The sequence below is a fragment of the Microcaecilia unicolor genome, chromosome 4, assembly GCF_901765095.1.
Source record: "Microcaecilia unicolor chromosome 4, aMicUni1.1, whole genome shotgun sequence".
NCBI classification, from domain to species: Eukaryota; Metazoa; Chordata; class Amphibia; order Gymnophiona; family Siphonopidae; genus Microcaecilia; species Microcaecilia unicolor.
The window spans coordinates 361246068-361270721 of record NC_044034.1 but is presented as its reverse complement, the minus strand read 5'-3'; the positions used below and the strand labels follow the sequence as shown (position 1 = coordinate 361270721).

Genomic DNA, 24654 nt, shown 5'->3' with positions numbered 1-24654 from the left:
AATGTCATACCCACCTCCCTGGCAGCAGTATGCAGGTCCCTGGAGCAGTTGTTAGGGGGTGCAGTGGACTTCAGGCAGGTGGACCCAGGCCCATCCCCCCCCTACCTGTTACAATTGTGCTGTTTAATGCTTAGTCGTCCAACCCCCCCAAACCCACTGTACCCACATGTAGGTGCCCCCCTTCACCCCTTAGGGCTATAGTAATGGTGTAGACTTGTGGGCAGTGGGTTTTGAGGGGGATTTGGGGGGCTCAACACACAAGGGAAGGGTGCTATGCACCTGGGAGCTCTTTTACCTTTTTTTTTTGTTTTTGTAAAAGTGCCCCCTAGGGTGCCCGGTTGGTGTCCTGGCATGTGAGGGGGACCAGTGCACTACGAATCCTGGCCCCTCCCACGAACAAATGCCTTGGATTTATTCGTTTTTGAGCTGGGCGCTTTCATTTTCCATTATCACTGAAAAACAAAAACGCCCAGCTCACAAATTGTCGAATAAAACATGGACATCTATTTTTTTCGAAAATACGGTTCAGTCCGCCCCTTCACGGACCTGTTCTCGGAGATAAACGCCCATGGAGATAGACGTTTTCGTTCAATTATGCCCCTCTATGCTGTACTTTGTATTGTTATTTGAATATTTTTACTGCTGTAATTGTCTGTTGCTCATGTTTGATTTATTCTTACTGTACACCGCCTTGAGTGAATTCCTTCAAAAAGACGGTAAATAAATCCTAATAAATAAATACATTTAGGACTGAACATCCAGACACTGGGGAGGAAAGTCAGCTTAAAGATATCTAGGCACCAATGCTCAAAGCTCAACAGCACCCCAAAATAGCTTCCTCATGCTTGAAGTGAATACTACGCAAATGATATGCGTGATATTAGCTTCAAGCGTGCGGAAGTAAATTGGGCAGATGGTGCGCCAGAGAGGAGGAGGAAGGCGGCCAACAGCGTCAGCAGGAAAGGTTTTTTTTTTTCCTCTCATCCTGGCATTGGTGGAAAGATTCAAAAATTCATGGGGTGGTTGTCCTAGTCCTTACCCCTAGCATGAGGCTCTGCCCTCCAGAAGGGGGAACATATTTTTAAACGCTTTGCTGCTTTATGGATGGGTCTCTTTTCATTGATGTAGATACAAATCCTCATAAGCAATCCTATCGCTGCTGATTTTTCTCCCTGGTGGGCTGGCTTGCCGGCAGCTTTATCCACGGACTCTGAAGAAGGACCCGAAACTCTGGCCACAGTTGGCCGTGGACAGCATATAACTGCACAGGGCCGCCGAGAGGGGGAGCAGGGGGGACAAAATTCCCTGGGCCCGTGCCTCCAAGGGGGGCCCGTCGCTGGGGTCTATCTCCTTCTCCCAGGCCGCCGGTGCTGCAGTCCCCGGTCTCACCTGCCTGCCCTCAGCTCCGTCGATAGCCCCCCTCCGTCCGCCCCCGTGACCGGGCCCCCTGAATTCAAATCGGCAGCACCTCACCTCCGTGTGAGGGGGGCAGATCGCCTCCCTTTGGGCCCTCCCTCACTGTGCCCCACCCTCGCGGCAACAAGAAGTGACGAGGGTGGGACACAGTGAGGGAAGGCCCAAAGGGAGGCGGATCCGCCGCTTTCACATGGAGGTGAGGCGCTGCCGATTTGAATGCAGGGGGTCCGGTCATGGTGGCGGACGGAGGGGGGCTATCGACGGGGACGGGGGCGGGCGGGTGGAGACCGGGGACTATAGCGCCAGCGGCCTGAGAGCAGGAGAGGGAGGCGACAGTGGTAGGGATTGGGGGGCGGCGGTGGCCCCGGGCCCGGCTCAGTCTCTCGGCGGCCCTGCAACTGAATGACTGCTCAGATAAGTCAAACCATTTAAACGATGTACTTGACTGTGTATTAGAGCAGCTAGAATTGATGACATAACTAATTAAAATTAATACATGGGAGGTTTTTATGCCAATGATGCAGTGCGTACTCCGTGAAGAACTGACAGTATAACTGTGAATCTCGGAGATACATCATGATACGTGAGGCTTTTCCTCCAAGAGAAAATCTAACAAAGATACAAGCTTTGTAATATACTAAGGATTATATTAGATTACAGTACAAAGTATCAGTATCCTTTAGTTTGCTCATTCTTAAGATTTAGAATACCAGCTTACAGAGTATCACGTCCATGGTAGGCAGGCCAGCCTTTTCCGATAGGTTGTAACGTAATTAATTTTGATTTGTTTGGTATGCAGCCTCCTCAGAAAAGCTATGCTACCAGAACAGCTGACCTTCAGGGGATTTGGTAGCCAAAAGGCTCCAACGTCCTGACTCACCCCTTGGCTATAGTTGGATGCAGTGCTCCGTGCACTCAGTGCTGGGGACCACGAGGGGACAGGCGTGGAGGTGCCACTTCGGTTCACCAGCTGTGATGACGACGACTTGTGGCCCTCAGAGGAAGCCTTGGGGTCAGTGATATCCATTGAATGGACACTGATCCTGAGAAAAAAAAAAAAAAAAAAGAATTACCACACTTGTTGCAGTCTCCTAAAATAGTTGGGTTATCCTGACATGCAATTGTTGCTCTGAAAGTACAGTAATCTTATGTCATCATCATTCATTCATTCATTTATTGTCAGCTTTTCCACCGAAAGTGCAGGAGCTGTGTTAGAAGATTTGAATCCAAAAAGCAAAACAAAAAAGTACCAGGGGCCTTCAAGAAGAGGGGAAAAACTAAAACCTTTAATCATGTGTTTAGATAAGACAATCCTTGGATGGACCCGACACGGTAGTTTGCGCACGAGAGTATATCTTGGCTTGACCTCACGCGAAGGGACAGCGAGGTGGTGAAGCATATTGCTTCCAGCACATGCTCTGTATTATAAAATACAGCTGTACTCACTCTGCTAGACTTCGCGACCCCTGACGCAGGTGCCGGGCGCCGAAACGCGGACCGTGTTGGGTCCATCCAAAGCACATTTATTTTATTTATTTATTTTTATTTTATTGCATTTGTATCCCACATTTTCCCACCTATTTGTGGGCTCAGTGTGGCTAACAATACAGTGTGATGATGGAAGTACAATTTGTTACAACAGAATTATGGTTACATTGTGAGGAGTTAAGTTAAAACAAAGTTCAAGTATCGTTAAGGGGAATAAAACAATGGAGAAGAACGACTGAACAATAGAAGAACAACGGATACTGATAGGGCAACAAAACATTAGCAGTAGAACATTCTGGCTTAATATATTTTTACCTGTAAAATTGAGATTTAAATGTGTTAAAGTTACGGGGGATAATAGTATAGAGGAGAATGTATTGATGCATTGTTAACAGTGTGTGCGGACTTTATGTGTTTTGATCTTTTCGATAGATTTTTTTTCAAAGAGATGAGTCTTTAATAGTTTGCGGAAGTCGGTAAGTTCATAGTTCGTTCTCAGGTTTCGTGGTAGTTTGTTCCAGAATTGCGTGCTCATATAAGAGAAGGTTGATGCGTGCAGCATTTTGTATTTTATGCCTTTGCAATTAGGGAAGTGGAGGTTGGGGAAAGTTCGGGATGATTTTTTAGGGTTTCTGGGTGGTAGGGTCTATTAAGTCAGACATGTATTAAAGGTTTTATTTTTCCCCTCTTCTTGAAGGCCCCTGGTACTGTTTTTGTTTTGCTTTTGGGCTTTTGTTTGTACTTTGCTCCCTCTCTTTGCTACAGAAGATTTGAATCAACATGAAGATACATACTTTAGAAATCACAGTGAGAGAGCCAGATAGACCACTTCCAAATCCCTAGATTAAAGCAACGTCTTCCTTACACTTTTCACTACTTTGTCATATGTAAAATGTCCCAGGAACCTCTTAACTCAAAGGTGTCAAAACTGCAATCCCGCCTTCTCTGTAGAGCACTTTTGGTGTCTCAAAGGTTCATCACGTACCTTTTTAAACCTCCACTACCCCAATTGTAGAGGACTCAAATACAAAATCACTACACGCATCAGCCTTCACATACCTCTGCACAAAATCATGGAATCAACTACTGAATGCTATAAAAACAACGATTGACTTGACAACCTTCCGGAAGTTATTGAAGACGCACCTGTTCGAAGAGACTTACAATAAGAATCCTCCTTAATGACTTGATTCCATTCTACATCTAAACCAACTAATACTGATCCCTTCTAATTTGATTATGTTAATCACATTATCACTGTTGGTCATTATATCTTACCTGTTTTATTTTGTGTTATGTAAATAATTCTACTGACCTATCTACCTAATTTCTTACATAGTAATATGTTAAATTAGACCATACCTCTTACTCTGTTTACGATTATACCTTTTGCAACATAGTGTAAGCCACATTGAGCCTGTAAATAGGTGGGAAAATGTGGGGTACAAATGCAGCAAATAAATAAATAAAAGGTACAGAGCATCCACCAGGAGACTAAAAATTGCCTTAATCAGTGACTTGATCTTGGAGAATTAGGGATAGAAGAACATTAAAAAGTAGAGATAGAAGTTAACTGTTACGATGTTCAGCGACTGCTGATCTTTCTGACAGTGGTAGGATGTAAAGATGGGTCCCTAAATTTAGCAGGAGCTCATTTTAAAACCATTTCTGTAAGTCGAGAGGTTACATAGAAGAGGAGAGATTAGCAAGTTCGACTCAGGAGAGAGACCTTGGGGTGTTGGTGTCGGAGGATCTGAAGGTGAAGAAACAACGTGACAAGGCGATGGCCGTGGCTAGAAGGATGCTAGGCTGCATAGAGAGGGGTATAACCAGCAGAAGAAAGGAGGTGTTGATGCCCCTCTACAAGTCATTGGTGAGGCCCCACTTGGAGTATTGTGTTCAGTTTTGGAGGCCGTATCTTGCTAAAGATGTTAAAAGACTGGAAGCGGTACAAAGAAAAGCTACAAAAATGGTATGGGTTTTGCGTTGCAAACTGTAGGAGGAGAGACTTGCTGACCTGAACATGTATACCTTGGAGGAAAGGAGAAACAGGTGTGACATGATACAGGCGTTCAAATATTTGAAAGGTATTAATCCACAAACAAACCTTTTCTGGAGACAGAAAGACAGTAGAACTAGAGGACATGAATTGAGGTTGAGGGGAGGCAGACTCAGGTGTAATGTCAGGAAGTATTGTTTCATGGAAAGGGTGGTGGATACTTGGAATGCCCTCCTGCGGGAGGTGGTGGAGATGAAAATGGTAATGGAATTCAAACCTGCATGGGATAAACACAAAGGAATCCTGTGTAGAAGGAATGGATCCATGGAATCTTAGCGGAGATTGGGTGGCGACGCCGGTATTTGGAGAATAAAACTGGTGCAGGGCGGACTTGTACGGTCTGTGCCCTGAGAAAGGCAGGGACAAATCAAACTCAGATACACATATAAAGTATCACATACCATGTAAAATGAGTTTATTTTGTTGGGCAGACTGGATGGACCGTTCAGGTCTTTATCTGTTGTCATTTACTATGTTACATGTGTAAATGGTGATTTCATTAAGCTAATATTTATAGCTAGAGAGTTGGGATGCTAAGAAATTGAGGGGGAGTGTTCTAAGTGGACCAAAACTTTGTATCTGTATTTCCCATCTTACAACAGGAGTAAACATATAAACAAATTGCTTACTACTTTTTTCTACTTTAACTGCATATAGTAACACCGTCTCTCTTTCTCTCTTGATTGAATAACATGTTTATACTTCTCCACATTGTTGAGATACTGACATCTGTTATAAAACTGTTATGGTTTTGGTTGTAATTATACGAGTCTTTTCCTTGTTATGTAAAACATAAAATTAATAAACATTTATTAAACTAAAAACAAAACACACGGAAAACAGTGCAGACTAAGCGCCTCCATTTACACCAATGAAAATGTAGCGTAGATTTAGGCGCACTGGGCCATATTCTATATCTACACATGGAAATTTCAGAACGTCCATTTCCCCGCCCCTTTTTGATTGTGAACATTAGAATTCAGGTGCAGTGTGATGTAGAATATGCTTAGGGAGTTGTGCGCTTAAATTCTAATTATTGCTAATTAGTGCTCATTATTAAGTGCTGTTAACACCGATTGGCTTAAGCCAATTAACTTATGTGTGCTCTTACAAAATATGCTTGGATTTTGGCGCAGATCTCTAGGCGCGCTATAGAGAATCCGGGGGGGGGGGGGCTAGAACTCAAAATTGCATGCATAGGCTATAGAATTGTGCTAGTTACAGGAGTTAACAAAATTGATAAATTAGGTGCTAATTGACACTACCTACCAATAACTGGCTGAAGTCTGCAGTCAGCATATAACTGCACTTAGTTACAATTCTATAACCTTAGCGTGTAAATCCTAACTGCTAAAGGGTGTGAACAACGGAGGGACATGAACAAGTCAAGGCAATTTCTAGCACTTATGCGTATGTGGGAAAAAAGAACCTGAATTATAGCTACGTCATGCAAGGTTCCAGGTTTAGGAGTTACGGACCAAGAAAGGGATCTGGGTGTCGTTATCAATAATACACTGAAACCTTCTGCTCAGTGTGCTGCTGCGGCTAGGAAAGCGAATAGAATGTTGGGTATTATTAGGAAAGGTGTGGAAAACAGGTGTGAGGATGTTATAATCGCTCCATGGTGCGACCGCACCTTGAGTATTGTGTTCAATTCTGGTCACCGCATCTCAAGAAAGATATAGTAGAATTGGAAAAAGTGCCGTGAAGGGCGACTAAAATGATAGCGGGGATGGGATGACTTCCCTATGAAGAAAGACTAAGGAGGCTAGGGCTTTTCAGCTTGGAGAAGAGACGGCTGAGGGGAGACATGATAGAGGTATATAAAATAATGAGTGGAGTGGAACAGGTGGATGTGAAGCGTCTGTTCACGCTTTCCAAAAGTACTAGGACTAGGGGGCATGCGATGAAACTACAGTGTAGTAAATTTAAAACAAATCGGAGAACCTTTTTCTTCACCCAATGCATAATTAAACTCTGGAATTCATTGCCGGAAAACGTGGTGAAGGCGGTTGGCTTGGTAGAGTTTAAAAAGGGGTTAGACGGTTTCCTAAAGGACAAGTCCATAAACCGCTACTAAATGGACTTGGGAAAAATCCACAATTGCAGGAATAACATATATAGAATGTTTGTGCGTTTGGGAAGCTTGCCAGGTGCCCTTGGCCTGGATTGGCCGCTGTCGTGGACAGGATGCTGGGCTCGATGGACCCTTGGTCTTTTCCCAGTGTGGCATTACTTATGTTATATATGTACTAACCCCCGGATTCTATGCATTGTGCCCAAACTTGGGCGCGCTGCAGAGACGTGCATGCAAATTAATTTCTTAACGAGCTCTTAAGAATCAATGATTAGGTGACAACAACTAACTATAGAAATTAACTGGCACTCATTAAAATTTGCGCACGTATCTGGCTCCGTGCTACTCTATGAGACTGGGTGTGTAATTCCCGTAGCGTGTTTCTTTCCCAAAGGAGGCATGTCGATGGGAGGGGCATGGGCGTGTCAGGGATGCTCTGAAAAGTTATGCGTGTAGTTACAGAATACCAGGTAAGTGCACCTAACTTTACACCAGGTTTCAACAGGCATAGGTCTGACACGGGAATCGGCGCTACACGTTATGTACATACGTATTGCCATACTGGGACAGACCAAAGGTTCATCAAGCCCAGCATCCTGTTTCCAACAGTGGCCAATCCAGGTCACAAGAACCTGGCAAGATCTCAAAACAGTACAATACATTTTATGCTGCTTATTCTAGAAATAAGCTGTGGATTTTCTCCAAGTCCATTTTAATAATGGTCTATAAACTTTTCCTTTAGGAAGACAGCCAAACCTTTTTTAAACCCCGCTAAGCTAACCATGTTAACTACATTCTCTGGCAACGAATTCCAGAGTTTAATTACACGTTCAGCGAAGAAACATTTTCTCAGATTCGTTTTAAATGTACTACTTTCTAGCTTCACTGTGTGCCCCCTAGTCCAAGTATTTTTGGAAGGAGTAAACAAGCGATTCACGTCTACCCGTTCCACTCCACTCATTATTTTATAGACCTCTCTCATATCTTCCCCCTCAGCCATCTTTTGTCCAAGCTGAAGAGCCTTAGCCGCTTTAGCCTTTCCTCATAGGGAAGTCACCCCATCCCCTTTATCATGCCTTTTTCTCATGAATCACTATTTACAGATATATGCCAATTTGCATATATAAATTTACTGTAGGCGTGCTGAAAATGGATTGTCGCATGTCCAAACCGCACTGAACCATAAAACAGGGAATATTGGCGGTTTATAAGCTCAGAAATGAATTCAAATGAATTTACCACTTTTGACTCCCAGGTATAAACAGATGCACCCAACATGGCCTTTGAACGCTGATACTCTCAGAAGTTAACCTCAGCGTCTTTTTCAAATTTGATGCAAAAAAAAAAAATCTTCCCTGACGCAGTTAGTCGAAATGCTGGCCACCATCGAAAGTTTTTGAATTTGGTGCCGCTGCATTTTTTAAGATAAGTCCTTTTTGGCTTCTCGTACTCGATGCAAAATAACTATATTGAGCTCGCTGTTCGAAATTGTTGTGAAGCATCAGTATAAGATGGTACTGAATAAAGTTCTTGAAAGATTTTTGAGCAGATGACTGCAATACAGTAAGGATGACAATATGGGGTCCTTTTACTAAGGTGCGCTGAAAAATGGCCGGCGCTAATGTAGGCATGTATTTTGGGCGCACGCAGAATCATTTTTCAGTGCACCTGCCAAAAAAAATGTCTTTTCAAATTTTTGCTGAAAATGGACGTGTGGCAAAATGAAAATTGCTGCACATCTGAGGTCTGAGACTTTACCGCAAGCCATTGACCTAGCGGTAAGCTCTAATGTGGTAACCAGGCGGTAATGGTCTATGTGCGTCAAATGCCACTTGCCGCGCACCAGAAAATAAAAAATATTTTTCAGACGCGTGTAGCGGACGCGTGCCAAAATTGAAATTACTGCAAGGGCCACGTGGTAACTCCAGTTTGGCGCATGTTTGGCGTGCGTAGGCAGTGGTGTGCTGGAGCAGGCTCTCACAGGCTCGCAAGAGCCGGTTGTTAAGTTTTTAAGAATTTTGGGAGCCGGTTGTTAAAGTAGGGCCCTCCATGGCTACTTTAACAACTGGCTCCCAAAATGTGGGCTTGGGCCCCCTGCTGAATTCTCTTTTACTTTGCTGGTGGGGATGCTGAGCCCTGCCAGCCAAGTAAATAGACTACTGCTGCTGCTCCCCGCTCCTTGTTTCCAGCTCCGAGCAGCAGGCTGGGACTTCTCGAGCATGTGAGAGAAGTTCCAGCACGCTGCTCAGAGCAAGACGTTGGGAGTGGTGGCAGTCCATTTATTGGTTGCCAGCAAAGGTATGCCTAGCGTGCCCGCATGAAGGGAGGGAGGAGAGAGAGGCAAGTGTTGCTCCCCCCCACCCCACCCGGCCACCCCTGGCCCTTCCAACTGCAGAGCTGGCTACGTCCGGAGAAAGAGCCTGTTGTTAAAAATTTACCAGCACACCCCTGTGCATAGGTGCCTATGTGACTTAGTGAAAAGGTCCCCAATACTGCTCCAACAAGTGGTATGAGGCCTTTTCTTTGTTTATATTTAAAATTTATAGAAAAATGTATTTTTCTGATCTACAGATTCACTGACAGCAGGGACCTTGCCAAACTCAAGGGTCCTTTTACTAAGCTGCGGTAAAAAGTGGCCTGCGGTAGTGTAGGCGCGGGTTTTGAGTGCCCGCAGTATTATTTTTCAGCGCACCTACAAAAAAAATGCCTTTTTTTTGCCGAAAATTGCCGCGCGCGTCCATTTTGGGTCTGAGACCTTACCGTCAGCCATAGAGCTAGCGGTAAAGAATTTGGGCGATAATGACCTGCGCGCGTCCAAAAATAACAAAATATTTTGCGGACGCACTCCACAAATGAAATTACCGCAAGAGCCATGCGGTAGTCAGGCGGTAAGTCCATTTTAGCGCATTGGGCGTGCGCAGTCACTTAGGCGGCTTAGTAAAAGGGGCTCTTATACTCCAGGAGGTCTGAAGGAGCTTCAGCCCCCTCTAGACATCTTTTCTATCCCCTTCCCAAGCTTCATTTCAGTTACTTATCTGCTCGTGACAGGTCTAAAAAGAGAAGTTTGTCACACTATGATGTTTGGAGACAGTCTGTTTCACAGTCTAAGTAAGTACCACACATTTTTGGCTTCCTTTCAGGAGTATTTTGGCTGTACTGTTCAAGTCATCTGTCTTTTATACAAACTGTAATTAACACTTTTGCATATTTTCTCAGATTAAAAATTCCACCGTGCTGATGTTACCGATGGACTTGTTATTTGTGAAGTGTCTCAGACACTGCCATATGAGATGAATTTTCCTGGCTATCTTTGAGACACATTTAAGAAATTGGTATTGCGCTGACATCGTATCGTATCTATGTAATTTGAATGTTCCTCCATGCTTCCCATTATTTATTTATTTATTTACTAGCCGTTGAGCCCATAAAAACGGGCTAGTATAGGACGGGGGGGAGGGGGGGGTTTGAAAGCCCCCCCCCCACCGCCGAGCTTGCCGCTGCCCCTCCGAGGTCACCGCTACGCCCCCCCCTGGAGTCGCCGCCACCCCTCCACCCGGGCCGGGCCCTCGCTTCGCTATTGAAACAGCGCGGGAACGCAGCACACAGCTCAGCTGAGCTGCCGTCCTTCTTCTCTGCCTGTGTCTCGCCCTCGTGGGCGAGGGCGGGACACAGGCAGGGAAGGAAGGCCGACGGCAGCTCAGCTGAGCTGTGTGCTGCGTTCCCGCGCTGTTTCTATAGCGGAGCGAGGGCCCGGCCCGGGTAGAGGGTGGGTGGCGGCGGCGACCTTTGGGAGGGGGGAAGCGGTAGCGAGGGTGGTTTCGTCCCTCCCCCTGCGCAGTAGAGACCCTCTCTGTCCCGCCCCCGTCATCACGTATTGACGCGGGGGCAGGACAGAGAGAGGCATATTTTCAAAGCACTTAGCCTCCCAAAGTTCCATAGAAACCTATGGAACTTAGCCTCCCAAAGTGCTTTGAAAATATGCCTTTGAAAATATGCGCATTTGCGAGTGAGTTCGGTCACTCGCCGTTTATATGTTTGATTTGTTTTCATTTACTAATCAGCGTTTGACAGAGAAGAGCAAGTGGCCTATTGCACACGATATCTCTGTTAGCAGTTTATGCGCTGTTATTCATCTGACTAACAAGGCATTTTTGCATCAAATATCACTAGACCCCTGACGCAGGCCTCAGGGCCGAAACACACGTCACGTGTCGGGTTGCTTTTGCAGATTTAAATAAAGACCTTGTTCAGGAAGACACTCATTGTGAGAGGACTCTTTTTGGATCCACTGTTTGTTCGTTTATTATCACATTTATACCCCACATTTTCCCAACTGCGTCAGGCTCAATGTGGCTTACATCACACCGCAAAGGCAAACGCCAATCCAGTAAATTAAGCTAATACAAAATAAAACCTACATAAGAAATAATGGAGAGGTTGGGGAAGGAACGAAAGGAACAGGGAAACCAGGGGAGAGGAGGGAAGGATGGATGTGTCTAGAATTGACATAAAATTGATGTATATCAAGCCATAGGCGCCGACTCCGTGGGTGCTGTGGGTGCTCGAGCACCCCCAATATTGCACCCACCGGAAGTTCATTCCCTCCCTCCCTCCTCCCTTCGAGTTCCAGATCCCCTCCCTCCAAATTTTAAGTCATCTATTTTACCTCATTGGGGTTAGGGTGGCAGCAGTGGTAAAATCCATGCAGGCTCGGCTCGGTGCTTAGTTCAGTTTTCCCTTCACTCTCTCTCAGCTCTGGCCCCGCCCTTGCGTAAACAGGAAATGAGGGCGGGACCAGAGCTGAGAGAGAGCAAAGGGAAAACTGAACTAAGCACCGAGCCTGCATGGATTTTACCGCTGCTGCCGCCCTAACCCCGACGAGATAAAATAGATGACTTTTAAAATTTGGAGGGAGGGAGGGGGGACCCTGGAACTCGGAGGGAGGGAGGGAGGGGGGACCCTGGAACTCGAAGGGAGGGAGGGAGGGGGGACCCTGGAACTCGAAGGGAGGGACCCTGGAACTCGGAGGGAGGGAAGGGGGCCCCTGAAACTCAGAGGGAGGTGGAGGGGGGAGAGGGAGGGGGAACGGGGGACAGGGGAGGGACAAGGGGGAACAGGGGAGGGATGGGGGAGGGGGGAGGGGGGAGGGGAATGCACCACTCCCCAATCATTTTGAAAAGTTGGCTCCTATGTATCAAGCAGTGGAGACCCCGGCTGAGTCCATGGGGTAGTCCTTTCCAAATAAGATGGTCTTAAGAGATTTCCTGAAATTTAGATTGTTTTGGATGGTTTTTATACAATGGGGGAAATAAGTATTTGATCCCTTGCTGATTTTGTAAGTTTGCCCACTGACAAAGACATGAGCAGCCCATAATTGAAGGGTAGGTTATTGGTAACAGTGAGAGATAGCACATCACAAATTAAATCCGGAAAATCACATTGTGGAAAGTATATGAATTTATTTGCATTCTGCAGAGGGAAATAAGTATTTAATCCCTCTGGCAAACAAGACCTAATACTTGGTGGCAAAACCCTTGTTGGCAAGCACAGCGGTCAGACGTCTTCTGTAGTTGATGATGAGGTTTGCACACATGTCAGGAGGAATTTTGGTCCACTCCTCTTTGCAGATCATCTCTAAATCATTAAGAGTTCTGGGCTGTCGCTTGGCAACTCGCATCTTCAGCTCCCTCCATAAGTTTTCAATGGGATTAAGGTCTGGTGACTGGCTAGGCCACTCCATGACCCTAATGTGCTTCTTCCTGAGCCACTCCTTTGTTGCCTTGGCTGTATGTTTTGGGTCATTGTCGTGCTGGAAGACCCAGCCACGACCCATTTTTAAGGCCCTGGCGGAGGGAAGGAGGTTGTCACTCAGAATTGTACGGTACATGGCCCCATCCATTCTCCCATTGATGCGGTGAAGTAGTCCTGTGCCCTTAGCAGAGAAACACCCCCAAAACATAACATTTCCACCTCCATGCTTGACAGTGGGGACGGTGTTCTTTGGGTCATAGGCAGCATTTCTCTTCCTCCAAACACGGCGAGTTGAGTTCATGCCAAAGAGCTCAATTTTTGTCTCATCTGACCACAGCACCTTCTCCCAATCACTCTCGGCATCATCCAGGTGTTCACTGGCAAACTTCAGACGGGCCGTCACATGTGCCTTCCGGAGCAGGGGGACCTTGCGGGCACTGCAGGATTGCAATCCGTTATGTCGTAATGTGTTACCAATGGTTTTCGTGGTGACAGTGGTCCCAGCTGCCTTGAGATCATTGACAAGTTCCCCCCTTGTAGTTGTAGGCTGATTTCTAACCTTCCTCATGATCAAGGATACCCCACGAGGTGAGATTTTGCGTGGAGCCCCAGATCTTTGTCGATTGACAGTCATTTTGTACTTCTTCCATTTTCTTACTATGGCACCAACAGTTGTCTCCTTCTCGCCCAGCGTCTTACTGATGGTTTTGTAGCCCATTCCAGCCTTGTGCAGGTGTATGATCTTGTCCCTGACATCCTTAGACAGCTCCTTGCTCTTGGCCATTTTGTAGAGGTTAGAGTCTGACTGATTCACTGAGTCTGTGGACAGGTGTCTTTCATACAGGTGACCATTGCCGACAGCTGTCTGTCATGCAGGTAACGAGTTGATTTGGAGCATCTACCTGGTCTGTAGGGGCCAGATCTCTTACTGGTTGGTGGGGGATCAAATACTTATTTCCCTCTGCAGAATGCAAATAAATTCATATACTTTCCACAATGTGATTTTCCGGATTTAATTTGTGATGTGCTATCTCTCACTGTTACCAATAACCTACCCTTCAATTATGGGCTGCTCATGTCTTTGTCAGTGGGCAAACTTACAAAATCAGCAAGGGATCAAATACTTATTTCCCCCACTGTAGTTTTTGGCAAAGCATTCCATAGTTGTGAGCAGAAAAAGGAGAAGGATGAAGCATATGTGGATGTATACACTTAAGACCGTTGCAGCTTGGGTAATGAAGGTTTAGGTATGAACGGGATTATGATATCGTTTGTTCTGTACATTCATCATATTTCTGTTATATGATTGTTCTACAGCACTGTTAATAAATAAGGAATAACAGTATCAGTAATTTATTTATTTAATTTATTTATTTGTTGCATTTGTATCCCACCTTATCCCACCTCTTTGCAGGCTCAAAGTGGCTTACAATATATTATGGATAGTGGAAGAAAGTTAATAAGTAAACATTTGATATTACAGGATTTTGGTCATTTATATTTCTGTTACTGTTTCATGTGAGTCCTATTACTAGGTTTCAATTTGCCACGTCCGAATTTACCTCTTTGATTAAACACAAATATAAATACAGTCATTTCACTATTGTTGTGCTGTTAACAAAATTGTAAGTTTTATGATAAACTGTACCTGGCTCTACACTGCCTTCATTAAGGTGGTTAATAAATCCCAATTAATAAATATATGTCTGGTTCTATTATAAAAGAAAATTCATTTCCATGCATAAAATTCATTTTCAGAATACCGGTATATGTTTGTGTGATTTTTCGATAGGTAATCAACACAAACTGTCCTCTCACTATTCATTTTTAAATGGACCGTCAGAACGTGGGTATACATAGTAACATAGTAGATGACGGCAGAAAATGACCTGCACGGTCCATCCAGTCTGCCCAAGAAGATAAATTCATATGTGCTACTTTTTTTATTTGTACAGTCCTCTTCAGGGCACAGACCGTATAAGTCTGCCCAGCACTATCCCCGCCTCCCAACCACCAGCTCTGGCACAGACCGTATAAATTCTGCCCAGCACTATCCCCGCCTCCCACCACCGGCTCTGGTACAGACCATATAAGTCTGCCCAGCACTATCCCCGCCTCCCAACCACCAGCTCTGGCACAGACCGTATAAGTCTGCCCAGCACTATCCCCGCCACCCAACCACCAGCCCCGGCACAGACCGTATAAGTCTGCCCAGCACTATCCCCGCCTCCCAACCACCAGCTCTGGCACAGACCGTATAAGTCTGCCCAGCACTATCCCTGCCTCCCACCACCGGCTCTGGCACAGACCGTATAAGTCTGCCCAGCACTAGTCCCGCCTCCCAACCACCAGCCCCAGCACAGACCGCATATGTCTGCCCACACTAGCCCCGCCTCCCAACCACCAGCTCTGCCACCCATTCTAGGCTAAGCTCCTGAGGATCCCTTCCTTCTGCACAGGATTCCATGGAGTCAAAACTCATCCACTACCTGCAGGCAGAGATTCAATTTTATAATAGTTTCATAAACTGTCCATAAATCATCCAACATTTCATAGCTATAAAAAATTATTTTATACTTATCTCAGGTGCTGCCTTCGCAGGTCAGATGTGAAAGAATATAATTCCGACATAGTGAAATTTTTAAGAACGTTCTAGGAAGTGAAATTTTTAAGAACGCTCTAGGAAGAGATGATAACGTGCCATGAAATGATTTAAATTTAAAGTGCGCAATGGCAGCAGTACGTGCAAATTTATCTCATGCATATTCATTATGGATACCTTGAAAACCAGACTGGATTGGTGTACCCTGAGGACTGGGTTGAGAACCCCTGCATTACACTTAAGTGACCTGCTTGGATCTGTTTCACCGTTTATGCCCAGAACACTGAGGTCATTTAGGAATATAACCTGAGCATTTAATTTACATGGCAGGGGAAGAGAACATACCCTGAATACAAGAACGCTGACAAGGCTCTAGAAGTAATAAACTGGCTTTACTGGTACAGAACAGTGGTGTAGCTACATGGGGCCAAGGGGGCCTGGCCCCCCCCCCCCAAAAAAAAACATTTGCTCTGGGCCCCTGGTTGGCTGGCGGGGAGGGGGGCCCGAACCCCCGCCAGCTGAAGACTTCATCCAGCACTGGTCTCTGGCGCCACCGCCACATTGCCTGCCCCGCTGTCTCTTCCCCTCACGTCCGGCACGCTCCTGTTAGTGAAATTGAGCATGCTCGGTTTCACTACAAGGAGCATGCCAGAGGTGAGGGGAAGAGACAGCTGGGCAGGCAATGTGGCGCCAGAGACCAGTGCTGGATGAAGTCTTCAGCTGGCGGGGGTTGGGCACCCCCGCCAGCCAAGGTATTTGCGGTGGCGGTGGTTCAGCTGGCTTGGGTTGGGGACCCCCGCCAGCCAAGATGTACAGCAGCAGTAGTGGGTGTGGGGTGGGGAGCAGCAGGGTGGCTACCAAAATGTGCTCTCCCCCACCTCGAGGTCTGGCTATGCTCCTGGTACAGAAGCAATTAAGAAACACTGAGACTGATATTCAAAGATGGTTGAGTACCCTCATAAGGATTCCTAACTGAGATGCAAAAAAATCAGGAGCCCATAGTTGAAAAGTTAAGGGCACCTTACATTTTCCTGAAATCAGGTGTCCAACTTTACTTTTAGGTGCCTTCAACAGATCCCTGAAGTTAGACCTGCTATACGGACACCAGAACTGGACATCAACACTGATTAAAATTAACTGCCAGAGCATTTTCGGGTTGAATATAGGGTTTTGACACTGCTCCATCAAATAGTGTACAAGTAGACTCTGGGGCACATGTCACAAGTGATATTGCATTATCATCCGGATTGATATCTAAGATCAGAGGAGGGTATGAACTTATCTATTGAGAAATGTGCCATGGTGCACTATGCTGATCCTTCTTTCTGGAATAAGTTAATAACAATGCGATATACAAATACATTTGTATTATCTCCAAAATTCTAAGCGGAGAACAAAACACATTCACACCAGAATAAAAACTTCCAAAAATGGACAAAATATAAAACAAAATCAAATCAACATCATTAACATCATGACAATCAAAACACCTTACAGTGAACTAAAATAAAATCTTAATTATTCCATTGACCCATAAGCTTGAAGGAAAAGATAGTGGCCAGGGAACTTACATCTGTGCAGCACAGTACGGCAGTTTAAGAAATTACTGAAGACATAGTAACATAGTAGATGACGGCAGAAAAAGACCTGCACGGTCCATCCAGTCTGCCCAACAAGATAACTCATATTTGCTGCTTTTTGTGTATACCCTACTTTGATTTGTACCTGTGCTCTTCAGATACTTATTTGGGCATGCATTTTTTGTAGGTTGATTGTTTCTTACTTTGAAGGGCGAGAGTAAGACTGTACAGTACTACTGACATGGGGAAGCAGCTGTGTTTTGTTGGATGGTGGTGAGTTTTATATTGCGTGTAAGTTTTATATTTTGTGTGTGTTTTATATTGGAATCCGCTTAGGTTGTAGGCAGAATATACGTGGAATAAAAGTTATCAATATGTTATTTTACTGTTAAACCCAGTTATTAGTAAGTAGGTCTCACAGCATAAAATGGGTGGTGGGCAGGTGTGGGGTAGGGCTGGGGTTGTGCGAGTGTGTCTTATGATGACCCAAGTAGAACAAGGCTTCCTTTATTTGAAAAGACGACGAGGTTGTCAAACCGATAAATTCTGAAGAACAAAACCCCAGTTGGATAAGTTCTACAAAACCACAGACAAGAGCACCCATCTCTCACCTGTCAGAGAAAGGCATGCTTTGGGCATCAAAGTCGGAATTCATGTTTCTTCCATCCTCTCCTTTCACTGCCAATTTGCTGGTTTTTTTGTCAAGTAGCAGGCTGCAAAAAAAAAAAAAAAAAAGCACAAAATCAAACTGCATTATGATGGTAAAAACAAATACATTTAAGTGTTCATATCACTGCTCTCCAGCTAAAACCAACTTTCCAACTGCACTAATAGGGTCTCCCAGGCAGGCTCCAGATTCTAGGCTGCACAATTTATCTAAGTAAAACAGAATTGCAAGTTCGTATGTGTAATGGGACAAAACCAGAGCTGGCATGGGCTATCCTTTACAATCTAGAAATTAGTGGATAGCTCTGTATTAATGAAGCTGGTGCAGGAAATTCTTACCACAAAGAATGGGATGAAGAAGTGATGCGATTAAAAAAAAAAAAAAAAAAGAGGCAGTGGAGTACTAAGGGGGGGGGGGGGGGGGGGGGTGCCACGCGCCAGTTAGCTTTGTTGTTTCCATGCTCCCTCTGCCCCGGAACAGGTTACTTCCTGTTCTGGGGCAGAGGGAGCATGGAAACAACAAAGCTGACCGGCGTGCGGCACCCCCCCAGCGGCGGCGTGCACCCAGTGGGGGTGGGGGTGGGTTCGCCGGGGTGAGGGGGTGACAAGGAGGTTTGCGCTGCACCGGGGGGGGGGGGGGGGGCGGCACATCGGCAACCGCCCCGGGTGTCAGTGCCCCTAGGAACGCCACTGCAGAGAGGGATTCAAAGCACACAGCAAATAATAGAAGAAAAAAAAGCACCAAGAGCCTTCAAAACTCTACAGAGAACGGATCGTTAGAAAATTGACTCACCGACAGGTCAATTATCATTATCAGAAGCCCAGCGCTGGGCTACATCTTGTTTTGGATTTTTATGTTGTAGGACCCCTGATGCAGGCATTGAGTGCTGAATTAATTTGCTCTTTTCTAACACTGACAAGTCAGATTATGACCCATGAACTGCGTAAGCTAAGGGCTTAAATCTTAAACTGCCTGAAAGCTGCGTTTTTTTCTGTGCTCTGTTCTTAGAGCTGTAAATGCTGTGAATACAAGGTCATGCTGAACCAGCAAGGAGTGCTCATCTCCTCCCCTGATGGAGCTGGTGCCGCTGATTCTACACTACAAGGACACTTAGAATTTACGCAGTTTGAGAGAGAAGATGTGTTGAGACAAAACATTGATAAGACCTGGGTCCAGAGGAGATGCATGTAACGAAATAGCACTATAATCTTAAGTAAGAGAAACCTTGGAAATGCTGTGTTCTATAAACAAATGTTCTGTGTTTTTCCATTTTATGTAAACAATAAAGACAGAAATCAGCTGAAACTGCAAGTTGGGAGGGGATTGATGCCCAATCCACTGTATATAAGGCACTGTTGTGTTGTATCTAGTCAGAGGGGTGCAGGGCCGCTGAGAGGGGGGGACAGGGGGGACAAAAGTCCGGGGCCCGGGCCTCCAGGGGGGGCCTAGCGCTGCCGCCTGGCCCGCTCTCTGTTGCCGCCTGGCCCACCCTCCGTCACTCCCAGAACTAACCTTAAGCCTCCTTTCACTTCGCAGCAAGCAGCAGCAGGTCAGGCCACTCCTTCCTTCCATGTCCCGCCCTCACCTGACGTAACGTCCGCGAGCGCGGGGCAAGGAAGGAAGGAGAGAGGTCTGCCCTGCCGCTGCTTGCTGCGAAGTGAAAGGAGGCTTAAGGTTAGTTCCGAGGGCCCGGCCCAATAGCGGGTGGAGGGGGGCCCGGCGAGCTCGGGTGGGCGGGGGGCCCGGGGGCGGCCTTGTCCCGGGCCCGGCTCCGGCTCTCGGCGGCCCTGGAGGGGTGAGATGATTAACTGAGTGACTCTTTTATCACAGTGGTCTCTCTCCCTCTCGTAACAAATTGCTGTAGCCTGATTTCTTTGCTATTTGTTACCTGTCTTCTTGCTCTATTATTGATTGATTACTCTGCTGATTACTTTGTCTAATTACTTAGCCTGATTACTCTGTTGTTATCTATATTGGAATAAAGACTATCCCTTTGGAAGAAACATAGCTTCTGTTCTTTCTGTCACGGTATCTTGGGGTGGATGTAAGGAGATAGAAACCCTATTTTCCCCACATTTCCAAATTGTATATTTCTTATGGTAAGTAAATATATCAGAGAAATAATTGCCACATAATTATAGTCCTCACTGATACCAGGTTGTCAGAGGGGGCCATGTAAGAACAGACTCCACTATAAAACAGTGCCGAAACACGGCCCACATCGGGTTAATGATGTACAGCATCTATTGATATAACTGATTAAAAGACCCGTTCCGGATCTGAAGGCTCTTGGTGCTTTTTTTCTTCTACCAAAAAAAAAAAAAAGGATCCCAGCTCAACGCACTTCTCTTTAAACTGCAAGAGGTAACCCACATCAAAAAGACAGAGGAAGTGTTATGGTCATGCAGAACAGACGATGGTTGTGTCAGAGGCACCAGAGGAGGAGATGGAGGGACAGGTAGGAGACTGGCCACCTAGAACCATGCAATGCCAAGAAGTGGGGTTGGGGGGGGGGGGGAAGGGAGTAACAGCACAGGAGGGAAGAGAGAAAGGCAAAGCAGGAGGGCAGTGGGGAAAGATGTGGGGTAAGAAAAAGAGCTCATAGCAGTAGTGTAGACAATGACAATTCCAACAAAAATGAGGGAGTCAAGAAATATCATATACAGAACTTTATTGGTAAACGACCATTAATTGATTCAACACGAGCCATGCTGCAGTGCAAAACAGCGCCTGCATCGAGTCTTGAATAATGGTGTAATCCTATATAATAATTCTCACCTCCAACGTTCTGAGGCTGCCTGGAACCGTGGCTTCCGCTGGAGGTGGTCTGCTTCATGGAGTAGATAAAACTGACGTCACCAGTCCGACGCACAGCAAGCAACCGCGACCCAGCCAACAGCGACCCAGGCAGGGGGAGGAGTAGGGAAACACGTGGAGCGTGTTTCCCTACTCCCCCCCCCCCCCGTGCCTATGAATCGCTGGAGACTGGCTGCCAACCTCCGGAACCACCTGCGCACAGTAACCGGCCTCAAAAAACTGCCGCCGCCCTCCCTCTCCAAGTCCGAATTCGGACCGTCGGAGAGGATGAAGAGGGAGGGCACTGAGACGGCGAGCGAGCACCTCCGGCGACTGTCCAATGTGGAGGAGGCAGGTGAGGGCTCAGGGCGGGGGTCGGGGTCCAGTAGTGCAGAGTCGGAGGAGGGGGGGATGGAAAGAGCAGCGGGTCCAATTCCAGCGCGGCCGTCATCCCCGTTCACTCTAAACAAAGCAAGCAAACCTATGACATGCTGCAGGACGCCCAATAGACAGCAGTGGAAGTGAACAATGCAAGTCTATGGTAAGCAAGAAAGCCCATTGGCTAATCTCTGATTCCACTCCCCTACGCAGCCGTCATTCGTATACACTCAACAAAAAAGGAAACCTAACAGCTGCTGCTTCTCATTGTCGTTTTTAAAGCTGTTTCCACTGGATAGACAGTGCCCTAAAAGGTGGAGGACAAAAGGAGGGGGGAGACACACAGACCCTGCAACTGGGAGGGGGGGAGGGATGGGGACCCTACAACTGGGAAAAAAAGGAGAGGGGGACCCTGCAACTAGGAGGGAGGGGGGAGGGGAGGACATCCCTGCAAATGGGAGACAGACCGGGGGGGGGGCGACCCTGGAACTGGGAGAGCGGGGGGACCCTGGCACACACTCTCATTCTCACACACACACTCGCACCCAGTCTCACTCTCTCTCTGTCACACACACACACACTCGCACATTCACTCTCTCTCACACAGTCACTCACACACTCTCTCTCAAACATACACACTCCGAGGAAAACCTTGCTAGCGCCCGTTTCCTTTAAAACAGAAAGGGCCTTTTTTACTAGTAATGAATAAAACTGTAAACACGCCTGATAAATGCACTTTGGAAGTATTGCTACGTGATGGTCTAGTATTGATCATATTTATCAGGCAGAATTCACCAGCACGTTTACACAGTTTCACTCATTATTAAACCATTATTCACAACTCCCGAGGGCAGGTGCTTTTTCGCGCTGAAACAAGGCCCCGTGTTGACAACTAATGGTCATAAGACATAAGCATCGGCACACTGGGACAGACCAAAGGTCCATCTAGCCCAGCACCCTGTCTCCGACAGTGGCCAATCCAGGTCACAATCACCCGACAAGATCCACGGAGCAAAGCATTTTGTACTGCTTGTCCCAGGAATAGTGGATTTTCCCCTACCTTCCTTTAATAACATTCTATGGCCTTTTCCTTCAGGAAGCCGTCCAAACCTTTCTTAAACTCTGCTAAGCTAACCGCCTTAACCACATTCTCCGGCAACGAATTCCAGAGTCGAATTACGCGCTGAGTAAAGAAACATTTTCTCTCATTTGTTTTAAACTTACTGCACTCCAGCTTCATCGCATGCCCCCTTGTCCTAGTATTTTTGGAAAGCGTAAACAGACGCTCCATATCTATCTTTTCCACTTCACTCATTATTTTATATACCTCTATCATATCACCCCTCAGCCGCCTTTTCTCCAATGGTCATTTACCAATAAATCCGGTTATGACATTTCTTGACTCCCTCGTTTTTGTTGGAAGTGTCACTGCCTTAGGTGCCCTGGTGATCTAGTGGCCTAACCATGGCGAGACAGATTCACAAGTTGCTCTTGCACTAGCAGTCTCTGCCGCCAACAAAAGGGACGACTTGACCTTCAGCAGCAGTCTTGCGAGACTGACGCTGATGGTCTCGACGGACATCTTGGGATTGAAACCAGTATAGGCAGGAGCAATTTAAAGTGTTCTTGCCTATACTGGCTCCAATCTCAAGATGGCCACCGTGATGGCTGTGTGTGGCCGCAGTTGGGAGTGGGGGTGGGTGGGGGGAAGGTGGAGGCAGAGCTTGGCTGGTTTCTGCCAAAACCGAGTGGCCAATTTCAGTCACGGATTCAGTTTTGGCAGAAACTGAAGATCCTGGGTTTGTTTGGGCTCTAGGGTACTGCAGCCTGAAGTGGAATTACATTTCCAGGGCCTTAAAAGTTAGTGTTAAAATAAGTGGCCGTAAGCAGATCTCTTCACTGCAGAGAGATATGAAAGCGTAACGAAGAGCATGAAGCACCGTAAGAATAGAACGTGATGGAGCTGGGCCACAGAGTTGAGGAAGTGGAGAACAGCCTGGATGACCATGCGGAGACTCTGGGCTCTTTGGAGAGACAAATAGCCGATGAACGGCTAGGGCAACAAACAATCAATGATAAACTGGAGGACTTGGAAAACAGGAGTAGACGCCATAACCTCCGATTTCGTGGAATACCTGAGACCCCGACTTACCAAAATAGTGAAGAGGTGGTACAAAAGATTGTGAGTGCTATACTAGCGGACTCAGCTGACCCGATCCCACCAGAAAATGTAAACCTGGAACGGGCCCACCGGGCACTGGGAGCCAATAGACGAAATCTCGCTAAGGACATAATTGCATGTTTCCAGGACTTCAAATTAAAAGAGCGAGTATTAGCTGCGGCTCGAAAAACAACAGACTTCCAATGGGACTCGTACCCTATAGAAATTTATCAGGACCTGGCCGCGATCACATTAAAGCGTAGAGCAGATCTTAAGCCACTTACTACCAAATTGAGAGACTTGGGGATTCGCTATCGTTGGAGATACCCGTTTGCGATAGCATTCTACAAAGATGGACAACAGTATCAAATAAAATCACTAGCAGAGGCCCACGAGATTCTCCAGGGAGATCAGCAGGCAGATCCGCTGTCCACGCCAGCTGCCTCACGGCCAGTCCAAGGTCAGCGAACCCACCCGAAATGGCAGAGAGTAGGCCAGAGGCGTCTGCAACGCCAGAAGTCAGCGGGACGCCTCACCTGAGAGATTTCCGGTTTGCGGGAGGCTGGGTGAAAGATGGCCGGCTGAAGGCTAACGGTACACTCGAGGAGGCGAGTGGAACTGGCTGTCTGTTTAACTGTGGACATATGGTTGAAAAGTTAAGTTGGGTCGAAGATATTATGCCCGGGGTGCTTAGAGGGCTATTAGATAAAAGTTAATGTTTGGCTGAGTTTGAAGGTGGAAGAGGGCAAGAGGGTCACTTCCCCCCATCTAAGTTCCGACCTAATTGTGGGATCGGATGTTAAAGTTATGGGGTAAGGTTGAGGGGAGGGGGGAGGAGGGTGGGGAAGCTGAAATTGGTTGGGGTATTATGCTATTGGAGGGAGGAGGGTGGGGAAGAGAGGGAAAAGGGACTATCATCTTGGTACACGTTAAGGTTCTCAGTGAATTAGATATCATATTACTATTCTGCCATGTGTAAATATGTTACCATAAATGTACGGGGTTTAAATTCCCCGCAAAAGCGTAAGCAGATGTTCAGAGAAATGCTGCGCCAAAAGGCAGATGTGGTGTTTCTACAAGAGACCCATCTCAAAAGACAACATGAACACCTAGTAAAGCATAAACACTATCCCAACATAATCTGTGCATCCAGTATAGAAGATAAAAAAAAAAAAGGGGTTTTGATTGCGCTCTCGAGTTCTCACCCGTGGATAATACATAAAACAGTTAAAGATAAGAAGGGCAGATATTTACTGCTGATAGTCTCTAGAGGTAATGTGTACTACACACTATTGTGTGTCTATGCACCCAATGAGGGCCAAAAGGTGTTCCTGGCAGAACTGGAGCGGGTCCTACGGGATCATGTCAAAGGCAATTTGATTGTGGGAGGAGATTTTAATTTGACAACTAACCCACAATTGGATAATTCGGGTGGTGCAGAAAGCTATGCCAAAGGAGAGCGTATGGCCTTTAGGGCATGGATGGCAAGATGGGGACTCATGGACCTATGGCGAGACACTCATGGGTTAGAAAAAGACTACACTCATTATGCACCCACACATAACACATACTCGAGAATTGATTATTGGTTGGGTGATGTGACCATGAGATCCAAAATAGATAAGGTGGAGATAGAACCATGTACCTGGTCAGACCATTCTATGGTAGTACTAACAATG

The 24654-nt window shown here is 46.3% G+C and overlaps 1 protein-coding gene across 3 annotated transcripts in view; it reads right to left on the bottom strand.

The window, feature by feature from the left end:
• SYTL5 (synaptotagmin like 5) overlaps positions 1-24654 on the bottom strand; it is a 226929-nt gene that overhangs the window by 77899 nt on the left and 124376 nt on the right. For all 3 annotated transcript variants that reach the window (XM_030202323.1, XM_030202325.1, XM_030202324.1), the window contains exons 6-7: positions 17585-17686; positions 2297-2459 (exon numbers count right to left, since the gene is read on the bottom strand). In XM_030202323.1, coding sequence (XP_030058183.1) covers positions 2297-2459; positions 17585-17686 — 265 coding nt within the window. The remainder of the gene's footprint in view (positions 1-2296; positions 2460-17584; positions 17687-24654) is intronic.